The sequence below is a fragment of the Cygnus atratus genome, chromosome 17 (assembly GCF_013377495.2).
Source record: "Cygnus atratus isolate AKBS03 ecotype Queensland, Australia chromosome 17, CAtr_DNAZoo_HiC_assembly, whole genome shotgun sequence".
NCBI lineage: Eukaryota > Metazoa > Chordata > Aves > Anseriformes > Anatidae > Cygnus > Cygnus atratus.
Genome location: NC_066378.1, coordinates 13,269,090 through 13,295,277, shown reverse-complemented (window position 1 = coordinate 13,295,277; position 26,188 = coordinate 13,269,090). Strand labels below are relative to the sequence as shown.

General features: G+C 64.8%; 1 protein-coding gene across 1 annotated transcript; it reads right to left on the bottom strand.

The window, feature by feature from the left end:
* Positions 1-1,046: 1,046 nt before the first annotated feature.
* SH2B3 (SH2B adaptor protein 3) lies at positions 1,047-26,188 on the bottom strand. Its single transcript, XM_035565612.2, is given in 11 exon segments — positions 1,047-1,382; positions 1,385-1,528; positions 1,833-2,050; positions 2,415-2,592; positions 2,821-2,912; positions 3,040-3,131; positions 3,393-3,494; positions 14,951-15,733; positions 22,013-22,311; positions 24,305-24,578; positions 26,180-26,188. Coding segments are annotated over 11 exon segments (2,343 nt in total). The 3' UTR covers positions 1,047-1,230.

The window sequence follows — 26,188 nt, the reverse complement described above, 5'->3', positions numbered from 1 at the left end:
CCGGCAGGTAAAATGGCACGGGGGCAGCGAGCACCCCCGGGGGGGGGGGGGGGGGGTGGATCACACTCGCCCAGTGCCCCTAGGGAAAAACGCACGAAGACAGCGAGGGTAAAGTGCCTGCTGTATTTGTCACTGCAGCTGTAGGATCGCCAAACCATCCTCATCCTCCTCTTGTAAGGCACATTGGGGTGCGTGGCCCCCCGCCACTGCAGGATTGGGGGGGCTCAGCCTGGAACCCCCCCGCCCAGCCCGCGAGGGGCCCCGTTGCATAGGTGGCCACAGCGGCATCCCCCGGGGCATGGGGGAAAAGCCGAGAGCGGGGATGGGCAGCCGCTGGCACCGGCGAGGTAAAGGAGGAAAGGTGGGGAAACTCCCTTGGGATTTATGCTGGAAACGCTTCCGTCGCCGGGGGGGATTTCTTTTTTTTTTTTTTTTCCCCTGTCAGTCTCCGCGTTAGTCCTCGGCTGTTTGCGTTATTAATGGTGGAGCGGTGTTAGTGTTCACGTCTTAATTAACAAAGCTAACGGGGTAAGTAGTTCCCCGGCTGGTGCAGGGAGTGACTGCAACTGTGCTAGGTTTTTGTTTTTTTTTTTTTTTTTAAAAAAAAAAGGAGCAAGAAAAGCCAGTTTTTGCCTTATCTAAAATAAAGAACAAACTCCTCTAGCGGCTTTGCACGACCCGAAGCTCGGCTCTGGCAGCTCGGGGCTTGCTGGCAGCTTTGTGCAGCGGCAGCGCATCCTGGGGCGGGAGGAAGTGGCTCTTCGTCGCCTGTGTGCAGCCCGAAGCAGCAACGTGTCAAAGAATTTATAATCCTCTTTTTCCTTTTTTTTTTTGTTTCTTTTTTCTGTTTGCTCCAACGATGCGGGTGCGACGCGAGACCCCGGGTTCCTCCTCTGGGCGCCGTGGTGCCGAGGAGAGGAGGGGACGGAGCCCGGCTGTGCAGTGCCCCCCGTGCCGGCCACGCAGCTGGGAATGCAGGCAGGAGCGGTGTGTGTAAACAGTAACGAGAAAGCTCTAATAATATCCAAAAAAAAAAAAAAAAAAAAAGGCCCTTTAACAGGCCGAAGAGAGGGAGCACACCCGTACTGGAGTGAAAAACGACTCCCTTCCTTGCAAAATAAAAAAATAACAATCCCTAACCAGAAGGAAGAAAATAGTTACATTCTCGCTGGGACTCCCAGAGGGGCTCCAGGACTTCTTCTCCACCCAAAAGTGCGTCCCCGGGGCCCGTCAGAGCGGCGTGTACTGGTTGTCGATGGCACGCACGTGGCCCCGGCCCGGGGCTTCCACCTCGTAGTCCGACTCGCGGGGCCGAGCGCCGGGGGCCGCGGCCGCCCCGCTGTGCCGCAGGCTCTGCGCCAGCTCCGCCGGCGGTGGCACCAGTGGAAGATCTGCTCCGGAGGGGGCTCGGCGGGGCCGCGGGGGCAGGAGGAGGAGGTGGTGGTGGCGGCGGCGGGGGTCAGGCTGAATTCGGGGCTCCAGCCGGGGACGGGCAGCGGGACGGGGACTGCGGTGCCGGAGCCAGGAGCTGCGGACAGAGGGAGAGGCGGCCGCTCGGGGGATGCTCCTGCCCCATCGCCCCGCAGCCCGCACCGGGATGCGTCCCGTGGCCGTCGGTTTGGGGCAGCTTCTCCTTTCTCAGAAGGGGAAGCCGGGAGCTCAGGAGTCACCTTTCGGGCCGCTGCCTGGATGCTTCCGCTTCCCCCAAAAAGGTTCCAGCTGCGCCCATGGCCCCGGGGACCCTCCCACAGGGACAGGACCCCCGAGTCCCCGCACCCCACAGGGAGCTCCCCGTCCCCGTGCCCCAACCTTCAGCCCCGCCGTGCCCCTACCTGGCGGCTGGGGCAGGACGACGACGTAGCTGGAGAGCCGGACGTCGCAGGTGGCCCCGCACTCCAGCGGGATGGGGAAGCGGTGGAAGTGGTGCAGCATCTCCACGATGGAGGAGAAGCGCAGGTGCTGAACGCGGCACTGGCCCCGCTCCGTCAGCGACAGCCGCAGGTGCTGCGGGGAGGAGCACGGACCCGTTACCCTGCCACCGGCTCCCTTGCTGGAGGAGATGATGGGGGGACACAGGGATGTTTGGGGTGGAGGGTGGGGGGGGGGACGACAAACGGCCTTAGCATCATGTGCTGCATCCCCAGCCCACGGTGCCCAGCCCGCTGATGGTTTTTTTTTTCCCCCCCCCCCCAGGAATGGGGATGGAGACACCAGCCCGCTGCAAGCACTGGGGCAGGGAGAGGGCAAGGAGAGCATCCACTGGGGGGTGGGATGGGACAGGACTTGTGCCCACCCACGTGTGTGCAGCTCCCGAGGGGGCTCCGGTGTGATTTTTTTTTTTTCCCCTCCCTATCCCAGCCCCTCTCCCGCCCGTACCTTTGCTTCTGCCCTGGAAGTTGAAGGTGAGCACGTACTCGCCGCGGCGCGTCTCGCTCTGCCGCACCAGGAAGACGCCGTGGCCCTCCAGCCCCCCCAGCTGCACCAGCTGAGCCGCCTTCATACGGGAGATGGGCCCGTGGAACCAGGGGCAGGAGGACAGGAACTGCTCCATCTTCGGCCCCGCCGCCTCCACCGGCCCCCCCGGCGTCGCCCCTGCCCGGACAGGGAGGCCGGCGGGGGTGAGCACCCCGGGAACTGGGGACCCCTGCCCGGCCCCGCTCCATCGCCCTCACCCCTTCCCCTGTGGCTACGCCCTTGCCAGGCGATTTGGGGCCAGGGTTAACCTTAGCCAGCCCCAATGAGGCATGGGACCCCTCCTGGGGGGTGTCCCCAGCACCTCTGCCCTGTCCCCGGTGTCCCCAGGCATCCCCTGGTCCTCACCTTGGCTGGGGGAGTCGGTGCTGGTGGTGGGGCTGGTGGCCGCGGGGTCGGGGTGCCGGCACGCCAGGAGCTCGGGGTCGCCCGCGTCCGACCTGTCAGGGATGGGAGAAGCCAGGCTGAGCGCTGGGGGTGGGTGGCTGGCACGGTGCTTGGGGACACGGAGCAGCTGTCCCCATCCCCAGGGGCAGCAGGGCTCGGGGACCCCCGCCGGGTGCCTACCCCCTGTGCGCGCATTCCCGGATCTCGGCCGTCCAGGAGTTGAGCTGCTGCTCGTCCCCCGCCTCGAACAGCACATCGGTGGCATTGGTCACCTGGGGGACACCAGAGAGGGACACGGGGACATTAGAGAGGGATCTGCATCCCTATCCCTCCCCCAGCCCGCGCCTGGGGACCGGACAGAGCAGAGCATCCCCACCCTCTGGGCTGCGTCCCCGCCATCCCCGGCACGGAAGAGGAACCGAAATTTGGCACGGGAGCTTCCAGCAGCACATGCGCCCCAAGGGGTGGGGAAGGCATCGGGGCCAGCTGCGGGCCCCCCCCCCCCCCCTCCTCCCCCCCCGGTGGGGCCATACCTTGAGGACGAAGGTGTGGAGGTTGTCGGGCATCTCGAGGCGCGTGCACCTCCGCACCTCCTGGATGGCGGAGCAGGCGGCGTGGAGCTTCGGCTTGGAGCCCTGCGGAGAGGAGAGCGGCTGAGCTGTGCCCGTGGCCCCCGTGCCCTAAAATGCTGCTCCAGGGGACGGGATCCAGCCTGCTGGGAGTCCCCTGAGTCATGGCAGAAGCTAGGAAATACCCCTCTCTGCAGGGAAACACCCTACGGGCAAGGAAATACCCCACCTGGCAAGGAAATACCCTGCACGGCTGCTGCTTCGAGGCCGGCACAACCGGAGCAGGGCACCCGCGGGGGGCTGAGCAGCACCCAGAGCAGGGACCCAGCCCAGCGGTGCCCTGAAGCAGAGGAAGGGAGGGAGAAGGAGTTTCCCAGCACGTGCTGGAGAAATTGCGTGCACCGGCGAGGAAAACATGTCCCGGGTGTCGAGCACACCCTTACGGGTGCGGGGGTCCCTGGTGGTCCCCGCTGCGGCGTGGGGCCGGCCGGAGGGCGCGATGCCCCGGGCAGCCCCCGCACCCCCGCGGTGGCGTGCCGAGAGCTCCCCACTGCTGCCCGGCCAGTTTCGCTCTGACACAGGCACATGACAAAACGCTGAGCAGGCACTTCCATAAATCTAATAATACCCCTCCCAGCAGCTTTCGGTTCCTCCGCCGCCAGGAGCGAGCTGCTGACCATCTCCATGCTGCGGCACCGGGGACCCCCACAGCTGGGGACCCCCACAACTGGGGACCCCCACGCCGGGGATGGAGCGAAGCCCTCCACACACTGTGTGCAGGGACGGCTCTGGGAACAGCACCGGGTCCTCCTGCCCTTGTGCCAGCCCCCGTGGGTGCAGCCAGCCCGGGGTGCGCAGCTCAGCGCGCTGGTTCCCCTGGGCTGGGCTTGCTGCCAGCTCAGCATTACAAAATTTTGGCTGGCCGTGATTCATGCGACAGCTTCAGCATCCCGCAGGCTGAGTCTACGCGCGCCCGAGCCAGGCACCGCCGTCCCCTCCGGTTCCCGGCTCCGGGCTGATCCCGGATGACCCCGCACATGGCCACCGGCGCAGGACCCATCCCTGCAGACGATGCCGGGCTGTGGGTGGCAGCCGGGGCCGTGCACGATGCTGCTGCACAGGGGAAGGGGCTGGGCCTTTGCTCTGAGCTCGCCCAGCTCCCACCGCAGCGCTGCTGCAAGGCGATTCCCATGAGCGGGGCTGCAGCGAGCCCGGCGCCTGCCGGCACTGGAAATCTTGCCGGCGGCTGGGTTTGGCAGTGCTTTTTTTTTTTTTTTTTGCCCCCCACTTCCTCCCTCTCTCAGTCTCACTCTCGACCAAGGACTCGGTGTACTTTGGGGCCGGAAACGCAGCGCGAGAAGGGCCAACCCTTATCAGCGCCAAGCTCCGCCGAAAGAAAGTTCTTAGAAGTCGCCCGCCGCGGAGCAGCGCCCTGCGAGGAGCCGGGGCCGCCGCCAGCTGCACGCGCCCGCCCGCAATCAGTGTCGCTGCTGCGGGCTGGGGCAGCGCCGCACCGCGTCCCAGGGGTCCCTCGGAGGGTCCTGAGCAGTGTCCCATGCAGGTGGAAAGGTGCTGAGGGCACGCGGTGCCCGGCGTGCCCCCTTCCCCGGGCTGTGGGTGCTTGGGCCGTGACGGCCGGCACGTCCCCGAGCTCGCTGCGCGGTGCCAGCGTGGCGCGGGCGTTATCGGCACGCAGGGCCCGGCCGGCAGCACCGCCACCGCACTGCTGCTGCTTTCTTGGGAGTATCAGAGGGGGAATTCCAGGAAAAGGGAGTTCGGCGAAGCCCTGGGCTCAGCTCCATCCCTCCCCGGGGCGAGCGCAGCCGGGGCGCGCGCGAGGGAGAAGGAAATGATGCAGCAGTGAGATACGGTGCCCGAAAGGCAGTCTGGCTTCGGAGAAGTGCCTACCGCAGGCACGGTGCCCCCGCCCCCCGAAACGGCACACCTGACCGCAAGATGCCCTGCTCGATGGCGGCCCTACCGAGAAATCCTTTTCTCGGTAAGCAAAACTGCACACTCAACACTCCGCGTGCCCGCCTGGCGCCCACGGGCTCCTTCTCAGCAGAGAGGTGCCGCAGCATCCCCGTGGGTGCCCGGGGTGCTCAGGATGGCACGGGACAGGACGATGGCAGTGGATGGGACAGGACGGATGGTGAATTCACCCCAAAGCTTCCTGTGGATGTGGGGGCAACCCCGGTGCCTGGCTAAGCACCCCCTGAAATCACAGGGGGCCACGATGCCCACGAAGCGCATGGCCCCCGCCGTGCCACTGCTGCAGTGTCCCCCGGTCCCCGCACCCCAAACCATCCATCCTGGGCTGCCACCTCCAGCTTTTAGGGCAGGATCTGTCCTGGCCCCCCGATCCCCCTCTCCCTGCAAGGGCTGGTTCCCAAAAGAACAAATATTACTAAAACCAGGATTTTTTCCCCAAAAACGTTGTCACTGCGCTCTCAGGCAGCCAGGTGGGCATGGCACCCGCGCTGCCTGCAGCAGGGATTTTTGGGGACACCCCCTCACAATCCCGCTGCTCCTGCTGCTCCCAGCCCCACCGCCAGCAGCGTCCGGCCGCAGGGAGCTGCACTGCTGGGGACCAGGGGGTGGCAATGGGGACACCCGTCCTGCTGGCTGGGGACAGGGAGCCGCGCCAGCGCTCAGCGCCTGATTAAAATTAGTGCTGGAGAGCGGCTTCCTTCCACCTGTGGTCTGCCGAGCCCTGCCCGGTTTTATTTTTTGCTGTTTGCTCTCGCTGCTGATTATTTTCGAGTGTTTAAAAAACGCTGAGTGGGTCCAGCTGGGCCGGGGACACGGCGAAGGGGAAGATGCCGAGGGCGCAACCTTGCTCCCGGCGTCCCCCGGAGCCCCAGGGCCATGCTGCGCCCCACGTCCCCGCGCCGGGGACCTTTTCGGTGGATTTCTTAGAAAACCAGCCCCGAGTTTCCACCCTCCTGCAGCCTGGGGCGGGGGGGGTGGGGGTGGGGGGGCTGCGGGAGGGTTCTCACGGGCGGCACCCGCGGCCACCGCGCACCTGGCCGGGAGAAAGCGGTGCCGGCGCGGAGCGGCGGCGGTGCCAGCAGCACCGGCTGAAGGTCAGGCCAAGGTCACAGCTGCGCCCCGGCGTTGCAGGCGCCGAGCGGAGCTGCTGCGCTTCCGCCTCGCCAATCCCCGCCGCCAGCCATCGCCGCAGCTCCTTCTCCTCTTACTTTCTTCCCCACCCGTGCGCCCGTGCCCGCCGCAGCCCGGCCGTCCCCGCCAGCGGAAAGCCGCCCGCAGGGGCGCGGGGGCTGCTGTGAGCAGCGGGCGAGCTTTGGCTGCCTGGGGAAAGAGGAAGGCAGCGAGCTTTCCAAGAACGAGAGTGAAATCGCAGCACCCGCTACCGACCAGCCGTGCCAGAGGTGGGCACTGGTGAGATTTGGCCCTCCTGGGAAACCCTGGAGCTCGGCGTGTCCCCTTACGCAGGGACAAAAACCTCAGCCGGCACGGCTCGGCCCCACCGGGGTCCCCCTAAGGCTGACAATGGACAGAGGGACAGAGGGACGGACGGACGGGCCACTGAGATTTGCAGCAGCGCGGGCGCTGGGTTATGCCAGCCCCAAAACCACTTCCTGCGCTCGCAGCCCCGGGGGAGTTTTCTTAAGTTTCCCAGGGGCACAGTGGCACGCTGCCACGTCCCCAGCCCCGAGCGGGGGGACGTCCCCGTTGTCCCCACGCGGGGCAGCGAGCCAGCTGGGGAGGGGGCAACGGGGGACGTACTGGTGGGCTTGGGGTGTCTGTCGGGCTCAGTCCTTGTGGGTTTGCACCAAGGGTAATCCCAGTGCTCATCCCAGGGGACTTTGCACCACGGCTAATCCCAGAGCTCATCCGTGGGGACTTTGCACCACGGCTAATCCCAGAGCTCATCCGTGGGGACTTTGCACCACGGCTAATCCCAGAGCTCATCCCAGGGGACTTTGCACCACAGCTAATCCCAGCACACATCCTGGGGGATTTCGCATCGCAGATAATCCCAGCTCTTGTCCTTGGGAGTCTGCACCGCGGTTAATCCCAGCGCTTGTGCTCGGGGATTTTTCACCATCGATAATCCCAGCACGTGGCCTCGGGGTTTTCCACCCTGGTTAATCCCAGCGCTCATCCTCGGGCACCGGCAGCACCGCTAATCCCAGCGTTGGTCCTCCAGCAGCTGGTCACAGCTTTTCCATCCATCCCCGGCATTTCCCGGCAGCCTTTCCCCCGCTGACCACAGCTTCTCCCCGTGTTTGCTGGGCCCTGATCCGCAGGCCCTCCTCTCTTCCTTTAATTCTTCTCCTCCTGCAGCCTCTTCCTCTCTTGCCCCATTTCCTCCCCCACTTACAGAGGGATTTCCCACACGGGGTGTCGCTTCTCTCACCCTGTTTCTGGGCCATTTTCCTGCATGTTTCCCCCCCCCCCCCTCCAGGTGCCTCTTGCACCCCGTGCCCGCTGCCAGGCTCAGAGTTTTGGGGGGGGGAGCCAGGGGTGGGCGAGCGGGCTGGCACACGGGCACGTGGAGGCTGTTCACTCTGAAACCTACTGACATCAGCACCAGGCATCTTCCTGGGGGGTTCTACATGAGATGTAAGAGCTTTCCTGCCCCTATTGAACAAAGCAAGGTGATTACTGCTGTGGTGGGGGAACTGGGGACCCCCCCCTCCAGGCCCCATCACCACCCTCGAGGCATCACCCAAAAGACCCTCCCTGTGACCCCACCGCCCACTCCAACCCGCAGCCAGCGTCCTCAATCTGGCAAGACCAGCAGGGAAAACAAATTTCCCGGAAAGAAACCCCAGCTCCGCGCGTCCCCGCAGCCCGCGGTGGCACGGTGGGGACGGGGCCGTCCCCGAGGGGACGGGGCTGGGCGGCTACAAGGGGCCCCGTTGTGCCGGCTGCCTCGGGGGCACAAAGCCCCTTCTGTTCCCGGACGAGCAGCGCTGGTGCGAGGTGCTCCCAGCAAATGCGGCCCCACGGCGCCCCACGGTGCGGCGATTTCGCAGCAGGGTGCACACAGGGTGCTGCGAGATGCCCCCCCCCCCCCCCCAAAACGCCCGGCGCTGCATCAGCCCCACCGGGAGGGACGCGGGGGGCCGGCTGGATCCCCCCGCCCTGTCCTCAGGGCTGACTGGCGCCCTTTGTGCATTGATAAGGACGTCAATAAATAAGGCAGAGGCTGGCCTGCTTCGCAGGCAGGGCATGAACGAGTAAATATTCCCTCCTGAAAGCCCTGAAAACCGCACGCGCTTTCGCTGCCGCCGGCGCTGAATGTCGCCCATTCAGCCTCTGCACCGTTTGGGGGGATCGGGGAAGGGCCCGGGGTGGGATGCTTGGCTCCAGCCAAACCCAAAGCCCTGGGATGGCCAAACCCAAAGCCCTGGGATGGCCGAATCCAGAGCCACAGCGGCACCTCCGCGTAGGATGCGGCCCTGGAGGTGGACCAGGGATGCTCCGGCCGGTGGGGAAGGCACAAAGCAGGGATGATCCGGGGCGCATGGAGATGCTCACGGCCCTTCCCAGCAGCTGGATGAGCTCGGACCACCCCCCCGGCCATGAGAACTGGGGGGGCCGAGCGGCCGCCCCCCGAGCCAGCCCGGCCACATCAAGCGCCCTGCCCTCCTCCAGAGCAGCGTTTTGGAGAAGCGGGGCTATAAACAGGATCTTGAAACAGACGGCGCTTGCCAGCCGCTCCATTTTTATTTTAAGCCAAACTCGCTTCCAGCGTGGGCTGCTTTAATAATTTCCTGGAATAAATAAAGAGCTCGGAAAGTAAACAAGGTGGCCGCACGCGGGCGGGAGCCGGCCGCAGCCGGGGCTGAGTCACCCCCGGCGCTGCCGCCAGGGCCGGGGGCCGCAGGGGCTGGGGTACACGGTCCCGCCGGGGGGAGGTCACTGCGTGTCCCTGTGCCACGCTGTCACCTCTTGTCCTTGTGCGGGGGACCCCAGGGATGCGCCCAGCGGTTGTGGTCCTGTGGGTCTGGCAGCTTGGCTGGGCTGCTCCTGTCTGTCCCCGATCCAGGCTGCAAGCAAAGACCCAGGGGTACAAAATCAGGCATGAGGGGACCGGGTAGGGCACGAGGTGGCCCCACAGGTGAGCAAGAGCTGACGGCACGACCCCAGGTGCTCCTGTGCCTGCTCCTCGTCCGCTCCCACGGGCCCAGCACGAGCTGGGCTCGGCAGCGCCTTGGAAAACTGCGAGAGCATCCCGAGCCCGAGTGGGGAAGCGTAATTCCCCCGAGGGTATTTCGGTCCCCCTGCCCGGTGCTGCTTCGTTTCGGCCACCACCTCGCCGTGCCAGAGCTGCCAGGTGGGAGCGGGCTGCGGCCCCCCGCCGCCCCGAGGGCTCCTTCCAGCCCCTGCGCTGCCTGCGCAGCCTCTCATAAATATTTACCTTTGAAAGAAGCAGCACTCAGCCTCGACACAACCACATCCTGGACCATCAAAAAAAAAAATGGCAGAAAGAAAGAAAAAGGAAAAAAAAAAAAAAAAGAGATACAGCCACCCAAAAACACCGACGGGCATCTTACATCTGCTGCCAGGGCTGAGCGGGTCCCACGCCTGCCGGGACCCTGAGCTTGCACACGAGGGAAAAGCAGCGAGGTTTGGGCACATTCCCAGTCCTTTTTCTTGTAATTCTCTTATTATCTCCATTTTTTGCTCATTTCTTGGCTTGCACTTGGTGTTTTCCTACCCAAGCAGCTTTAGAGCATCCCACAAGGCAGACGTCCCCGTCCCCATCCCTGAGCAGCAGATCGCTGCCACGAGCAGAGGGACCACAGCGGTGGGGCAAAACCCCCGCCAATTTTGAGGAACTGGGTTAAAAAGAAAGGAAATCCTCCCATCTCCTCTCCAAGTGAGGCCAAACAGCCCCAGAGCCGGGGGAAGTGGCAGGTTGGGGCTCCCCATCCTGCATCCTTCCCGGCACACACCAATCGAGCCCCAGCAGGCTCCATCCCAGCAACACGGTTTCCAAAATAAGAAACTCTGCTCTTCAGCAATTAACGCCGGGGCTGTGGTTACGTTGCTAAAAGTGTTTTTTCCGTGCATGACCAAGGATGGAAAAAGTTGTGGTTAATAAATGACAAATAACCTTTTGTCTCATCACCTCCCCCCCCCCCCCAGCCGCATGCCCTCACCCTGAAATACGAGAGAGAAAAAAAAAAAAAAAAAGAAAAAGAAAAATCTAAAAAGCTTGCCGCCGAAATCTCAAGAAGCCCAAGCTACGCCCAGCCCCGCGCGCCTTCGAAGAACAGCGGCGAGGGGACGCGCCACCACCCTGCCCTGCTCTCTGGGGAAAGTCTGCGGGAGGCGGCGGTGGGAACGCAGCTCCCGGCCGGGAGGGGAAGGGAGCAGCCCCACCAACATGGGGTTGGCCAAGGGTTTTATTGCAAGGAGAGAGAAAAATGAGGCACGAGCCCCTGGGAAGTGTGTGGTGATGCAGAGATCACCGAATGGGATCCCGCTGGGCTGCGGCGTGCTTCTAGCTGGGCCAGGGTGGTGACGGGCACTGAGGTGCCTCCAATCCCACTGGGGCACCTCCATCCCCACTGGGGCACCTCCATCCTCACCAGGGCACCTCAATCCCCACCGGGGCACCTCAATCCCCACCGGGGCACCTTCACCCCCACTGGGGTGCCTCCATCCCAACTGGGGCACCTCCATCCTCACCGAGGTGCCTCCATCCCCATGAGGGCACCTCCATCCCCACCAGGGCGCTTCCATGCCCACTGAGGCGCCTCCATCCCCACTGGGGTGCCACCATCCCCATTGGGGTGCACCTCCACCCTCACCAGGGCACCTCCACCCTCACCAGGGCACCTCCACCCCCACCGGGGCACCTCCATCCCCGACACCCTGCTCAGGTTTTGCTTCTCACGTGCGCAGCCCCGTGGGAGCTAACACCAGGGAGGGAAACACCTCCTGCCACCGCCTGCCACCGCTCTGCGTAGGAGCTCGGGGACACGGCTGGCAGGCGGGTGGCCGGGGCTCTGCGCGAGGTGACGGGGACATCTGCACTTCCAACGTGGCTTTGAGAGCATAATTTGTAATTGCTCCAGCGGTCACTTCTAAGGGTAACCTCATTTTGGCTCTGAAGCTATGGCTGGAAATGCGCTGTGCAGTGAAGGAAGGGGTTTGCTCCAGTCCCCTCCCGGGGTAGCGGTGCGAACGCAGCCGGCATGGCCGTGCCAGGGCTTCCCGCAGCCTCTCCAGCCCCTGCTCTGGGAATGGGAACGGTGTCAGCGGGCTGTCCCCACGCGTGCCACATCGGCCCCGACTCTGCCAGTGTCAGACGGGAGCCACCCGGACCGGGACCTGCTGGCTCAGGGGATCGCAGTTCTCAGAAACAAGTTTCAGGTGAAAGGAAGGGGAAAAGGCAAAAAAAAAAAAAAAAAAAAAAAAAAAAAGGAAGTCAGAGCAGTCTCGCACTGAGCAGAGATAAAAATACTGCTCCCTCCCGCGGCCACGGCGAGGACGTAAGAGCCGTGACACAGGCACCGCAGCCTGCGCCGGAAAGTCTTCCCAGCTCAGCTCGCAGCGCAATCATTTACGGGATGTGATGGATTTCATTAAAACGCCATAAAGAGACCGGCGCAAATGAAAATCCCATTTCCCTTCCCCTTCCTGTACAAACATCTGGTCAACATAAACGGCTCGGGACATTTCCGTTGCAAATCCCAATTTTCATGGGGTTTAGGGCTCGGCCATAAAACATGTGCGTGGGGCTCGGCGGATGAGCGGGGCAGCCCCAATCCCAGCGAGCTCCGTCCCTGCAGCGGGGCAGCCCAGGGCAGAAACGCTTCCTTTGAGATTTCCAGAGCTACCAAACCCCTACAATTACGAGTACGCATGGCGGGGTAAAGCAGAAAGCCCTTGGTGCCTCCACAGAAGGCGAGCGCAACCCTCATACTAGACATCAGAGAGCCCACAGGGGCATCGTGCCAGGCCCATTCCCGGGGTCTCTCCGGTTCTCCCAAGCAGCAAAGGGGATTAAGGCCCTTCAAAGCGCCCCGCTCCATTTGATGCCGGGCACGTTACGGGATTACGCTCACGGGCTTCTCGGGAGAGCTGAAAACGGAGGGGCAGCCTCCAGCAGCAGGAAGGGGCAGAGGCAGCCGAGGGCTTGGCGGGCACGGGGGGCACACGTGCAGGGCCACCCTCGCCTCCTCGCCCCACGGACCTGGAAAATCATCAAATAGGTGGGGGGCGCGGCTGGATGCTGCCCAGATGGGAGGCTGAGCTGAATTTCAATGCACGTCGTGTTGTTTAAAGGGTAAAGGGGCAGGGAAGGAGGGGGCTGGCCCCGGGCAAGGCAGCGGCAAAGCCCCGCAGGGCTGGAGGGAGCCCAAGGCGGCAGCGAGAGCTGGGGAAGGAGGGGGCTGCCCCCAGCCCTCCCCAGGGGGACTTTTGGTTATTTTCGAGGAAAAAACACAAAGCAGCTGTTCTGTTTGTCCCAGCCGAGGCTTTGCCCCCTTGCTGGCGTTGGGGTGATGGTGCTGAGCTCTCCCCGGGGGCTCCCCAACCTGCACCTTCGGGTCTCGCCCTGCCCAACGCCCGGCTTGGCTCCAGCCCGCGCAATAACGGGGCCGAGGGGGCTGGGAAGCTGCCTGCAGCCCTCCTGCTGCAGAGGAGGAGAGGAGCTGGCCCCCGGCCAGTTCATTAGAAAGGAAGGACCCGCCCTGAGGATATTTTCACAGGAACCCAATTTACTGCTGAGATTTGTGAAACCCGGGCGAGGAGCGGCCCTGGCCTGGGGACGGCACAGCAGGAGGGGAAACCCACGCACGGGGGGGTGTGGGGGGGACCCGGCCAAATCCCCGCGGGACGGGCAGCCACCAGCTGGTTGGGAAGGGCCAGGAGCCGGGCTGCAGGGCGCATGAAACGCCCGGCTGTGAACGCCTCTTGTGGGCAGGGGTCATCCCTGCCGCCCCCCCGGCCTCGCTGCCTCCTCTCCCTTCGCTTTCGTCCTTCCGCGGGGCGTCGGGAGCGGAACAAGAAGCGGAGTTCAAGATTAAAGGTGGTCAGAGGCTGCTGCACCACCAGATGTGATTTCGAGCGCATCGCCACATCCTCCAGGGGCAGGGGTCACAGCAGGCGCCCTCCCCATGCCTTTGTTTTCACCTCTTCAGGCTTTGCCCATTTTCATCTGCACAAATCCCCGGGGAGCATCCGGACAGGGGTCACCGCGGATGAGGAGGAGCAAAGCCGGCAGCAGTGCCCCAAATAGCCCCAGCACCAACGCCCGTGTCGGGTGTGCCAGGGTATGGACCCTGCTGGCACCCATGGGTGCTGCCTGGCCTCGCGGAGCCCCAGAGCGATGCTACCCAGAGCCACACCTCCCCTGCAGCTGGGGACGTGCGCTGCCAAGGGGACGAGCGCGCAATCCTGAACCCCGTGGAGCAAAACCAGGGTGGTGGAGGCAGGCAGAGGCGATGCCCCTGCCTTCAGCACCGAGCAGGGTGCTGGGGCTCATGGGTGCAGCCTCAGCCCCAGCCGGGCTCCTGCACACCCTCCCCGTGGGACCGAAAGCAGCGGTTGCCGCACCGCACGTGACGCTGAGCTGTGAAAAGCGAAAGCGGCGGCGGCAGCACGGGGCTGGCACAGGGACCTTTGCTCCTCGGCTCCCGGAGAGCAGCTGGGCTGCTTTCTGCTTTCAGACGTAGACATTCGTAATTTTTTAAACAGTGCTCTCCCTGCAGGTGTTTCGGGGCTGTTTGGCAGAAAGGGTGGGGATTCAGCCCGCTGCGGGGAGCCACCGGGCGCCAGCTCCTCCATGTCAGGCTTCCTTGCCCCAGAGCACAAATTGCTCAAAGTTAAGTGAGAAAAAAAAAAAAAAAGGAAAAACCAACAAACCACACAAGAAAAAGCCCAGCCTGTTCCGTCTACGTAAGACCCGCCATGTGGAGGAACTGGCTTTTTAAAGATTAAAAGCCACGGCTGTCCCCCCGGCCGCCGCGCGGCTGTCACGCAGATCCGGCACCGCCGGCGCTCCCGCTGCTCTCAGCACCCCGCAGCTCCCCCAGGATCCGAGGTTCTGGCTGCGGAAGTGCTTCCAAAAATAAAACTGAGCTCCCTACGGATCCCACAGGAACCGAGGAGGGCTCAGAGCCCATTTTGTGCTCCCTTTCTTTTCCTTTCCCAGTTTTCCCCAGAGGCTCCGGGTGCTGAAGCCGCAGCACCGCAGGGTCAGGCACCGCATGAATTTGGGGTTCGCCAGACCCAGTTCCAGCACTGGTGACATCCACCTTGTGGGAACGGGTCCATGGGGATGGGGACGAGCGGTGCTTGCAGGCGAGGACACCAGCCCCGTTCCCCAGCTCTGCTTCCAGCTGGAAAAGTGAGGTTTGGGGCCCCGCAGGAGAAAAATCCAAAAGGCATTGCGACTGATGGCAGTAATTTGTGCCCGCGTTGCCCTTGCCATGGGGTTGTGGGGATCTTCTGCCCTCTGAACACCCTGAGGGGAGCCCTGGGCAGCATCGTGCAGCCAAAACCTGAGTGGGGACGAGGCGACGGAGCCTTACCTTGGGTGGGTCGAAGAGCTCCAGGACGTACTCCTCGCTGTCGGGCGTCCCCGCTCTGCGCAGCACCAGGCGGCAGCGCTGCCAGCGCGTCCCGCTGTCCAGCGAGCTCTCGTCCAGCAGCCCGTACTTGAGCAACCCCTCCTTGCGCACCTCGGGGGGCTGCTCCCGCGACAGCCCCCAGGGCAGGATGCGCTTGCTCAGTCCCGGCTTGAGAGCAGCCTCCGCCGCCTCCCCGTCGGCCTCCGCCGGGAGGGCATCCGAGGACCGGCGTCGGAAGAGGCTGCGCCAGCTCCGGCGCAGCTGGCTGAGCGAGAAGGGTCTCCGCGCCGGCCCCGCCAGCTCCTCCGAGCTCCACGACTTGCGCAGCCCCGTGGGGGCCGCCTCGGGGGCTCGGCCGGGCTGCTCGGGGCGAGCGGCCAGCTCCGCCTCGGCTTTGGTGGCCGCCGTGCCCAGGGAGGCGTCCGTGTGCCGCCGCTGCGTCTCCCGGTAATCCCGCGCCGGGCCGGTGGGCAGGATGCGGAGCTGGCTCATGGCGAAGCCCTCCTTCACCTCGTTGCAGAAGTACTGCTGGAAGAGGTCGGTGAAGTGCACCGAGAAGTTCTCGGCGGCCAGCAGGTCATGGTGCGGGTGCTCGGTGGCGAAGCGCAGGTAGTGGCGCGCCAGCTCCTTGGCGGTGCTGATGGCGTGCAGCTCGCAGAACTCATGCCAGCCCCGGGGATGCGCTGGCGTGCCGGCCGGCAGAGCGTGCCCATTCATTGCCGTGGCTCCAGCGAGGCGGCCGCGCTGCAAGACAGAGCACAGCAGTGCCGTCAGGGCGGCAGCCCCAGATGGATCCAACCCCAATGCCTCCCCATAGCCACCTCCCTGGGCACCGCTCCCCATTCCCCCCCGCCCCCCCCCCCGGGGCTCGCCGCGTGCAGCCCGGCCCTGGTGACCGGCGCGGCTGCCCAAGCGAGACACCGCGACAGCTCCCAGCCCGCTGGTGCCAAACTCAGCTCCACGTGCCCTGGCATCCCTGAGCACGCCGAGCATGGCCGTGCCTCAGTTTCCCCACCCGGCCGGCACGAGGCGTCTGCGCGGCTTCCTGCCCACGCAGCCGCCTGCAGCTCCCCGCGGGACACGCGGCCCGGCCGTATCCGCTCTCATTCCGCCAAGGCTTAACAGCGCTGATGGGTTTCCCTCCAGGGACCTATTTCAGCTGAGCTGATAAAAATGCTGGGGGGGGTGTGGGGGGGGGGTAGTAGGAGGGGGGAGGAAGCGAAATAAATGGCTGCTGAAATCCAGGGAAGGACCTGCCTCGTCTGGCGTTCACCTGGAGACGCGGCCACGCCGCCGGAATGGCAGGGGATGAGCGAATGCCTCCCCGGGGGGGGACGCTTGGATGGGGCGAAGGGGTCCGTCTGTCTGTCTGCCTGCAGGTGCCAGGGGTGGGCTGTGCCCCCCCATGTCCCTGCCACGTCCCATGGTCCCGCACAGAGCGACACGGCTGCTCTTCACCCAGGACCTTGCCCCGTGCTTGAACCCTTTCAGCAAGTGGAAACGTGCTTCAGGAGTCAGCTGGGACCCCAGCTGGAAACACCGCGCAGCTCCCTGGGCTTGCCAGGGAACCCCAGAACGCACACATCCCCCTCCACGTGGCTTGGGATATTTGGGTTTTCCTTCCACGGCCACATCCAGATGCTGCAGGCACCCCAAGGCCCTGCCCCGTGGCCGTGGCACTGCTTGGGGTGACCACAGGGCTCCGGCAGGACCTTATCGTGCCCGTCGACCTGGTGGCACCACTCTGACAGCCTCGGGGACCATTTCAGGCCACCAAGAGTCATGAAGCCGCCCCGGCGAGCCCTTCGGTGGAGCTCCCCGCAGCCGGCCGGGCTCCGTGGCGCTGTTTACCCCCGTACCTTGAGCTGGCACGCGGCATTTATCGGGGCCGTGCATTCTGCTCAGGCAGGAAACATCCTCCAGCCCGCCCGCATCCTGCCGGGACGGGGCAGGACGGGCTCGGCGGCCTCCCTGCCACGCAGCAGCACCCGAGCTGCTAGAAGGGGAGGAAAAGTGATTGCATTTCTTGGGGCGGGGGGGGGGGGGGGGGGGGGGGCGAGGAAAAATAATGAAATAAAATAAAAACGCAAGGGGCCGGGAGGAAGCGAGCGGGGAGATTTGGACAGCAGCAGCGCGGCGGATCTGGTTTGCAGACGGGGAGGCGATAACGCCGCGCTGCGCTGGGAACGCGAGCCTCTATCTCTGCCGACCCGCCGGGCTTCCTAGTACGTCCTCAGAAGTTTCTAGGCGAGGGGAGATGTTATCAGCCCCCGGCCAGCCCTGGCTTCTCAGAAGAGCCACGCGGGGCCGGCGGCGCTGCCGGGCGTGCGCCTGCCCGCGGCCGAGCCGAGGCGAGCCCCCCGGCGGGGCCCCCGCGTGGGGCCGTCTATCAGCGCACCGCCAGCCTGCCCGTGACTCAGCACCCTCCGCCTGCGCTCCTGCTTCCTCCGGCACCCGGGGATCGCCGGCACCACTCGGCCGGCCGCGGCGCCCAGGCACCGAGGGAAGCGGGGAGCCCCTGGGGACAGCGCCCGCGGGCAGCCGGGATGCTGCCGGGAAGGTGGAAACGTCTCCAAAGTTTTCACGCTCCGGCTTCGGGAGAGGTTTGCTCTGGGAACGCCGGGCTTCGCCCGCGCCACGTGGTGGGAAGCAGCCCGAGGCCGTTTCCAGCAGTGACGGGTGTTTTCCAGACGGGACCACGATGGGAAAAGCGGCCCCGGTGCTTCCTCCTGCTCGCGACACCACCTTCATCCCCGCCCGGCGGGGACGGACGAGGATGGACGCTCAGCTTCGACCCAGCTCCAAGGATGGTTTTTTTTTTTTGGCATCGTGGCATTTTTGCAGTCGTGCCCTCCAGGTCACCACCGAGCCAAAGCTGTGACGGCTAACTGCTTTCCCTTGCACTGGATGGGGAATCCTGCCCTCCCCGGGCACTGCACCGGCGTGCGGTGTCCAAAGGCTCCCACCTGGAGCCGCTGGAAGGGCTCGGCACTGTTTGGGCAGCTTTGGGGCGCAGGGACAGGAGCGCCCAGCACCGTCTCTCGAGGAACGGCAGGATGGGACGGGGCGAGGCGTGACAGGACGGGACGGGGCAGACCGGCCGCGGGCGCGCTTTGATGCAGGCTGCGGCGACAAGCCCGAGCCTGCGCCAGGATCCGGCCCTGCAGCTGCGCCGCCGCTGGCGCTCCCGGGAGATTTAATTAAAACGCTTCCACCACCAACCCCATTGCCCAACCCGGCGAGTGTCACGGTGGGTCCCGGCCCCCGAGGCAGCGGGAGGGCCGGATCCGGCACAAGGCTGCTTATTCCTTTACGGTAGCAAAAGGATCGGTGCGTACACGTTACTTCATTGCACCACGGGGCAGTTTTGAGGCCGGCAGGCCTTACCAAAAGCAGGCAATCCCAGCAGAGCTGCAGGATCCGGCCCCATCACAAACCAGCCCCAGGCCACGGGGCAGCAGGCAGAATTTTGGCAAATTCGGTGTCTGCAGGAAAAGCGTTTTTCCGGAGCAAAGCCCACGCCGCCTTGCCCCGTGCCGGGCAGCGCAGCAATCCGAAAATGAAAGCAGCCCCTCGCCGCCGGCGTCCGAGCCAGGGGAACACGAGCCAGGAGCGTCAATAGGAAATTTGATTTGTGCATGGCTCACCCCGAAACAACCGTACCCAGACCAGAGGAAAAGCTCTGCATTTTTAGCCCGGGCAGCCTCCTTTTCGGAGCCTATTCCAAATTCGCCCTAGGGGCGATTTTCTGGAGGGGCTGGGTAACGCCCCGGCCAGCCCCGCAGCTCCCCGCTTCCCGAGTCACCAAAATACCCGGTTCCCACAATGCCGCGAGCGGGGACATTGTTCCTTCCCAGGATGTCCTCCATGAAAAGAGCTATTCTGAGCCAGGCAGCAGCCTTTCTTGGCACGGCCCCGCAGCCCGCTCGCGGGGCGGCTGTAAAAAGGCCGGCTTACAATGAACGGCACTTTTCTGTGCCACTGCATCCGGCTGGGGGGCTCGGGGGGTGCGGGTCCCGAGGCTGCTGGGCTTGCAAGGGCCAGGAGGCACGGGGCGTCCCCCTGACACGGCTCTGGCTCGGTCCCACCCTGCATCCCGTCACTGGGTGGCAGCTGGATGCGACCCCGGGCGAAGAGCGCAGCTGGGAGCAGCTGTTCGGAGACGGCACCGAAACGCTGACGCTTTGCAGCCCGGGTTGAAGCAGGTCTGGGGCAGGGGGAGAGGTGGGGACGGGCCCTGGATGCAGCCCCCTGGTGTGGGAAGGGGGGACGGAAGAGGTAAGGGAGGAGAGCACCTCCACGTCACCCCCCGGGGCCTCCTCCGAGCCGGGTCACAACACACCGCGTCCTTTGGCCGGGCGCAGCCACGGGAAGCAGCCCTGGCTCCGCGCTCACATCCACCCCATGCAGTTTTATTGCTGCCTTTCAGCCCGAGTTCAGCCAAGCCTCCGCTCCCTCCCACCTGTTTTAGCAGTGGTTAAACACTGCCCATTTACCCCGGCGTGGGACGGAAAGCCCCAGCAGCACGACCCAAGAGACTCCATGGGAGGAGACGAGGGCTTTGGGGCCCCAACCACACCCCAGAAACGGGCACCCACACACACAGGGTCACCATAACGTAGCTGAGGACTCTTGGGACAGCTCGACGGCAGCCAAAAGAGCTCCAGCCCTGGCACTCGCACCCCTCTGCACAGCAGCACCCGCAGCTGTGCCCCGCCTGTCCCAGCACCCAGCCCACGCTGCTGCCAGGGACACGCAGGGATGGCGGCAAGCACAGCCCCAGAGGACAATTCCCCCCTGGGGCTGGAAATGCAGCTTGGGAAGGGACGGGGACGCCAGACCCCGCTGGGAGCATCGCCCCATGGTGGTAGGGATTCCCAGGGGTCTGGCAGAGGCTGGCGGTGCAACATCACGGCCCCAAGCAGCTCCGCACTGTCCCTGTGTGGGACCCACTGCTGTGCCACCCCATGGGGTCACCGGGACCTACTGCCCTTCTGCTGAACTGCAGCGACAAACCCACAAGGGGCAGGGAGCTTTGCGGGGCGGATTTCGCTCTCCTGTCCCCACTTTCTAGCAGGAGACACTCACACCGTGCTCCTGCCCGGGCTGCGCAGCACTGCAGGCGCCTGCGAGCGCAGCCCGTGTCGAAGCACTTTAAAGCTGGGGGAAATCCGACGGTTTGGCTTCCCCGATCACCCCCCAGGTACAGAGGGGATGGAGATGTCCCAGCTGCCACCCAGCTCAGGCCAGACACAAGCTCCAGGCTCACTTGACCCGCAGGAAAGCACCGGGCAGGACCCATGCACCCATCACCGCTGTGCCTGGCAGTCCACGGCGGCTCCCACCCGTTACGCATCGCACTGCTGTGGCTGCTCCCTGCGGGCTGCCCTCCTGATGGGCTTCGTGTCGCGATATTAAACATATCGCTGCCACAGAGGCGTGGGAGACGCAGCTGCAGGCTCTCCCCCTCCGTGCCGCGGCGGTCCCAGGGCTGGATCAGGCCCTTCCTCCTCGCCGAGCCGCGGCGGCGCTGGCAGCACCACAAACCCTGCCGGCGCGCAGCTCTTGCACTTTCGCTTCGTCTCACTTGCTGGGATTTGTCCAAACGGCTTCGCCGTGCCCCGGTGCCTCAGCAAAGAGCCCCGACGGGCTCCCTCGAGCAGCCGGGGGGGGGAGGCGAGAGGTTTGCCCCCGGGCAGCGGCAGCGACGCCCCTCGAAAGCCTCACAAACCTCTCCGGGGCGATATGTGGTGCGGGCACAACCACCGCCCCGCGGGCTCCGGCGAAACCAAAAGGGATCTTTTCAGACACAATAAAGATACAAAAGCAAAGGAGGAAAAAAAATAAAAAGCAGTACTTGGGGTAGGGGGGGGGACGCACGAAGACAAAGCCCTTCCTTGCACCACAAGCGAGTTAAAAAAGAAATCAGAGGCGCTGATCTAGTCCCAAACAAGTCAAAGCGAAAGCTGCCAGTAATTTCACAGGCCTTTAAACCCCGGCTCTCAGCCTGCCAGCACAGCCCGACGGCACACGGGACACGCGGGCGGCGTGAGGTCCCCGCACCGGCCACCTCTTCCTCCAGCTGCTTTCACTACCTAAACACAGCAACCCGAAAAGTCCCCGGGGCCGCCAGCCCACGGTTCCAGCACATCTTGAAGCAATTTGCAACAACAAATGTCGAAATCGCAGCTCGACAACTCGCCCCGGTTTCCTTGACAGTAAATCCCAGCCCGGGGAAGCGGCGACCACGTTACTCCCAGCGCGGGAGCCAGCGGGTCGGGGCTCTCCGCGGGTGACCCCACTTGGCGCGAGCGGCGCTCGGCACGCCGGCAGGGCACGGGGAGGCCGGCAGGATGCTGCCTGCCGGGGCATTGGCCTCGTGCTCACGGCCCCCGTGTGCCTGCCAAGCCGGGCAGAGCCCGGGAGCCAACAAAGTCCACGGGGAGCAGAAAGGCAGAGCAGCTTGGCAGGCTCGGCGCTGGCACCTCCGCTCGGCACCCGCAGCGGCCAAGGGGGCAGAGGGGCGGGCAGGCGGGGTACAGCCCCCGTGGGTGGCGTGGCACCCCCTGAGGGTGGCTGGGCATCGCCCCCAGGGTCCTGCACCCTCCCCAAGGGGCCACCGAGGGGTGCTGCAGGGCTCTGGGGAGGCGCGGGGGTGGTTGGGCGCGTGCTGCACCCATGGAGCAGGGGGGCCCGGGATGGGGGTGCCGGGACCCCAAGGTGCCCTAGGGAACCCCAAAAAGAGAGGACCCAGGGGCAAAGGCGTGCTGGGAGGAGGGAGCGCCCAGCTTATGGGGGAGAAGGAGAAAGCGGGTCCCGGGGGTGCCAGAAGCCGGGGAGCAGGGGGAAGGGGGCACCGGGGGAAGGGGGCGCGGGGCGATCGCGTCCCCGGGAGGGGCGAACCGGGGGCAGAGGCTCCGCGCCCGGGGCACGGCGGGGGCTCCCCCCTCCCGCTCCCTTCCCTTCCCCGCCGCCACTTTCGCTTTGCAGCCGCCGCTTCCCGGCCCCGGCCCCCGCCGTTACCTGCAGGAGAAGGCGTCCGGGGGCCGCTCGCCCATGGCGGAGCGCGACGGAGCGCCGGGCCCGGGGCGCACCGGGGAACGGGGACGACGGGGCGGGCCGGGCCGGGCCGGGGCTGGACGGGGTGGGCTGGGCTGGGCTGGGCTGGGCTGGACGGGGCGCACGGCTCGGCACGGCACGGCACGGCTCAGGCAGGAAACCGGGGCAGGCGGCTCCGCATTTCCGCCGTGCGGAGCCGCGGCGGCGCGGGGCGCGGACCCCGGCCCCGGGCGTTATGTAAACGGAGCGGCCGAGGGCGGAGGCTGCGCGGGGGCGGAGCGGGAGCGGAGCGGGAGCCGCAACCGGAGCCGGAGCCGGAGCCGGGTCCCCGGCGCCCCGCACCGGTCGTTCCGCGGGTGCGCCCCGCTCCGGAGCCTTTATCTTATCGCCTCCGCGCCCGCGGAGCAGCCGGGACAAACAGCAGGCTGAGCCCTGCTCGCTTACAGCGCCGGCACGGGTTGGGTTGGGGTTTTTTTGGGGGGCTAAGCGAGTTCTTGAGGGTCTCCGGGGCGGCGTCTGGGGGCTCGGGGTGGTGCAGGGAAATGGGGCTCGGTTTCGCAGCCGGGACGCGAGGGTCTCTGCGGGGTGGCGTTGGGTGAGCTGCTGTCGAAAAGCGCAGTTCTCATAATTTTCCTCAGCTTTTAGCCAAGGAAATCGTCTTGCTGAAAAAGGGGAGGAGCAGGGCCAGCCGCTGTGCCCCGGCGCGGGTGACAAATGGCTCTGTGCCTCTGGTCCTGACCAGGGGGTGCCATGCCCTGAGCGGGAGTGAGGACTTGGTGGGTGCCCATGGGCCAGGTGCGGCCACCCCAGGGCTGTCCTGGTGCTGTCCCGGTGCCACCCTGCCCCAGGGGAAGAAGGACAGCGTGGTGGACCTGCGGCTGCCCACCCCATGGCATGGGAAACGGGAGGACGATAAACTTTCACTGCACCTTTTTCCAGGAAAAGGCTGGCTTGTGGTCTGTACCGTCACGTCTGGCCCACCGACATCTCCCACCCGTGTCACCGCCTGTCCCGAGAGCTCCTTCGGGGCCTCATCCTCCCGTGCTGCACACGAGGGGCAGCAGCATGGGGCCGGATGGGCCCTCCCAGTCCCACAGACCCCCACGAAGGGCGCACCAGAGCCACCGCAGAGCAGCCCTGCCCAGGGGCTCGCCCAGCATGACAAACCGGGGAAACCCAAGGACGTGGCTGCTGGGGATTTATAGATGCCACTCGATTGATATGTGGGTGTCGGGAAGGCGGAGACTGCCGGGAGCTCAGCACCACCGCCGCCCTTACAGAGCGGGCCAAGGCATATGGGGCTGCTGGGGAGCAGGCGTTGGTGTGCCAGCACAGAGGGTCCGTCCCCTGAGGTGTTTAAAAACAGTCACTCGCCCCTTTCATGCCCAGTCTGGGCAAAAAGCCTCAATGGGAAACCCACCCTGTGCCGGGGCGGGACAGCAGGATGTGGTGCTGTGGCCTGTGCTGGCCCCGTACCCCCTCCAGCCTCCCTGACCCCCAGACGAGACAGAGCTCTGCTGCAGGGTTGCAACCCCACGGTCCCCTAAGGCATCACCTGCTGCGGGGTCCAGAAAAACACCACGTGCAAGTGGCTGGGAGTGGCCGATGTGGAGAGGTCTTACCTTAAAAGCTGCTTTTTAATTCCTCCTGCCGATGCTTCGTGCATGCTTGCACCTTCTGGCTGGGTTTCTGAGCACAGACAAGCGGGCGGCGGAGCCCGGCTCCTGCCCTCCTTCCTCCTGCCCCTCCAGTCCCAGCCCGGAGCTTTGCAGTTTTCTCGGTGATCTCCAGCTATTTCAAAAGCACCCTCTCAGTGTTCTCAGCCCCTACGTCTCACGATTTCTCTTTTGTTTTGCTTCCTGTACGGATTTTTTTGCAGTCCCCGACTACTAATTCACTCCCACTGACTTCTGCTTTTTCTGTTTGTTTGTGCCGAGCTGCGCAGATGCCCTTGTGCAGGCACACGCCGCCGCTTCCCTTCTGCTGTGCGCTGGGCTCAGCTTTTAACTATTGCAGCTTTCCCCTCCTGCAGAAGCCTTTGCCAATGTCCAACCATCCTCCCCACTTCTCTTTAACTCCCTCGCTCTCACCCACTTTGTTTTCTGGATGTGCTTTGGAAAGGCACATCTCTGTTTCCCAGGGTGGGATGTGATGGTGACCTCTGCTGCTCCGGGCTGAGATGAGGTCCCCCCTCTGCCTGGAGGCTATTTTGGGGGGTGACAGCTGTAAATGGGGGGCTGCGGGGGGCTGAGCCACCCAAAAACCTCAGGCTGGTTTTTGCCTCCTCCTTCAGAGGGCGGGGCGGGAGGTGGGAAGGGTGGTGAGGGTGGTGGTGAGGGTGGTGAGAGTGATGGTGGTGAGGGTGATGGTGGTGAGGGTGAGCGGTGGTGGCGGTGGTGAGGGTGATGGTGACGATGGTGACGATGGTGGTGAGGGTGATGGTGACAGTGGTGGTGGTGGTGATGGTGGTGATGGTGACGATGGTGGTGATGGTGATGATGCGGTGATGGGGATGCAGGTGATGCCGATGCTGGTGATGGGGAAGGAGGTGATGCTGATGCCGGTGCCGGTGCTGCCACCTCGAGCCGTGCCCCCAGCGCCTCCCCAGCCCCGCCGCACGGCCGGGCTCCAGGTGCCACCTCCCGGGCGGCCGCGGCACTGCACGGCGCCGGGGCCCCGCTCTGCCCCGGGGCTCCCCCACCCCGGAGGTGCCCAGCTCGCCCCTGCTGAGGCTGGGAGCACCCCAGCACCCCACGGTTCCTCGTTTGGCCCCGCCGAGCCAGCGCTGCCCGTGAATCAGAGGCTGCCTCGGGCATGTTGTGGAGCCACGGTGCCAGCTCGCCCGTCCGTCACCGCTCGTGGGAGCAGTGGGAAGAGGAGCCCGAAGGCAGTGCCCAAAAAAGGGTGCTCAGCAGCCTCTCTTCTCCTCTCAGCCCCTCTTCTCCGTTTTCCCAAGTGCCAGGCGAGGTCAGGGTGGGCGTTCAGTTACCTCACTTGCCCTGCCTGGGGAAACCGAGGCACGGGCTCTGCTCCCCCGGCTGGGAGGCCGCTGCGGGGACACCGGGGAAAACATCATGGGGCTGCTCGGAAGGGGAAGTGCTGGAGGCCGTGCAGAGACACGTGGCCATCCCAGGGGAGACCCAACGGGAAGCAAAACTCGTGGGGAATTTTGCTGGAGATTCTAGAGGAATTTGGGTGATTCTCCAAAGCAGCCGCCAAGGGGCTCCCCAGGAAGGGGCCGGGCACCCAGCGGGGGAACAATGTCTGCTCAAGTGGCTGCACGAAGCGGTCGGGGTTTTGGAGTCCTGGCAAAGGACTGGCTGCTTTTTTTCAGTTTCCCAGGCTGGTTTAAAAAAGGTCTTGCTTCTCCCCATGGGCCTTCCCCCTCCTAATCTGGGTGTGTGAAAGGGCACCTCGCAGCGAGGCAGGGAGATAAGCGCTGCAGAGAGCCACGACTTCACACCAGCGGCCTTGAACAGAGCCACTCTGCTCAGGAGGGAAGATAAAGCCCGGATCGTTTTAGTGCTGTTTTAAATCCTTTTTTACAGACCGAAAGAGAAAGTCTGCAGGTGGTGGAGGAACCCCTTGGTGAACTGAAAACCTCTGCCCCGAGCAGAGGTTGCAAAGCCTGGAGCACAACCTGCAGGCAACGGTTGTTGCTTACGGCAGGATTTCTTAATCAGTGTCCTTCAAAACAAATGCCAGCACCATTTCTGCTGAACCATACACATTGCTGAACAGGGGAATGAAGGAACTGCAGGAAACGGACAGAGATAGGGAGAGCAAAGCCTTGAAGCTGGTATTTATTGGGCACGGTGAGGATGGGAGCGCTGCCAAGGTAGCCCTTGGGCTGGTGGTGCTTTCAGCACGGAAGGCTTCTCCCAGCAAAGGTTTGTGGCTGTCCCAGGACATGGACGTCTCAGCTGGACCCGCTCACCCCTGGCCTGGATGGAGCAAGCGCTGGCCGCCTGGCCGAGCGCATCAGCGGCTCGAGTGCTGCGCGGCTTCTGCCATCAGGAAGCAGCGAGGGGGTCGCAACCCCTGCCCACGCAGTTGCACAACGCCCAGCGCCTCCAGTGCCCGCACCAGCCCAGCTAATGGCTCATCGCCCGCTGCTTTCCAGCTCCTCACACTGGTCAT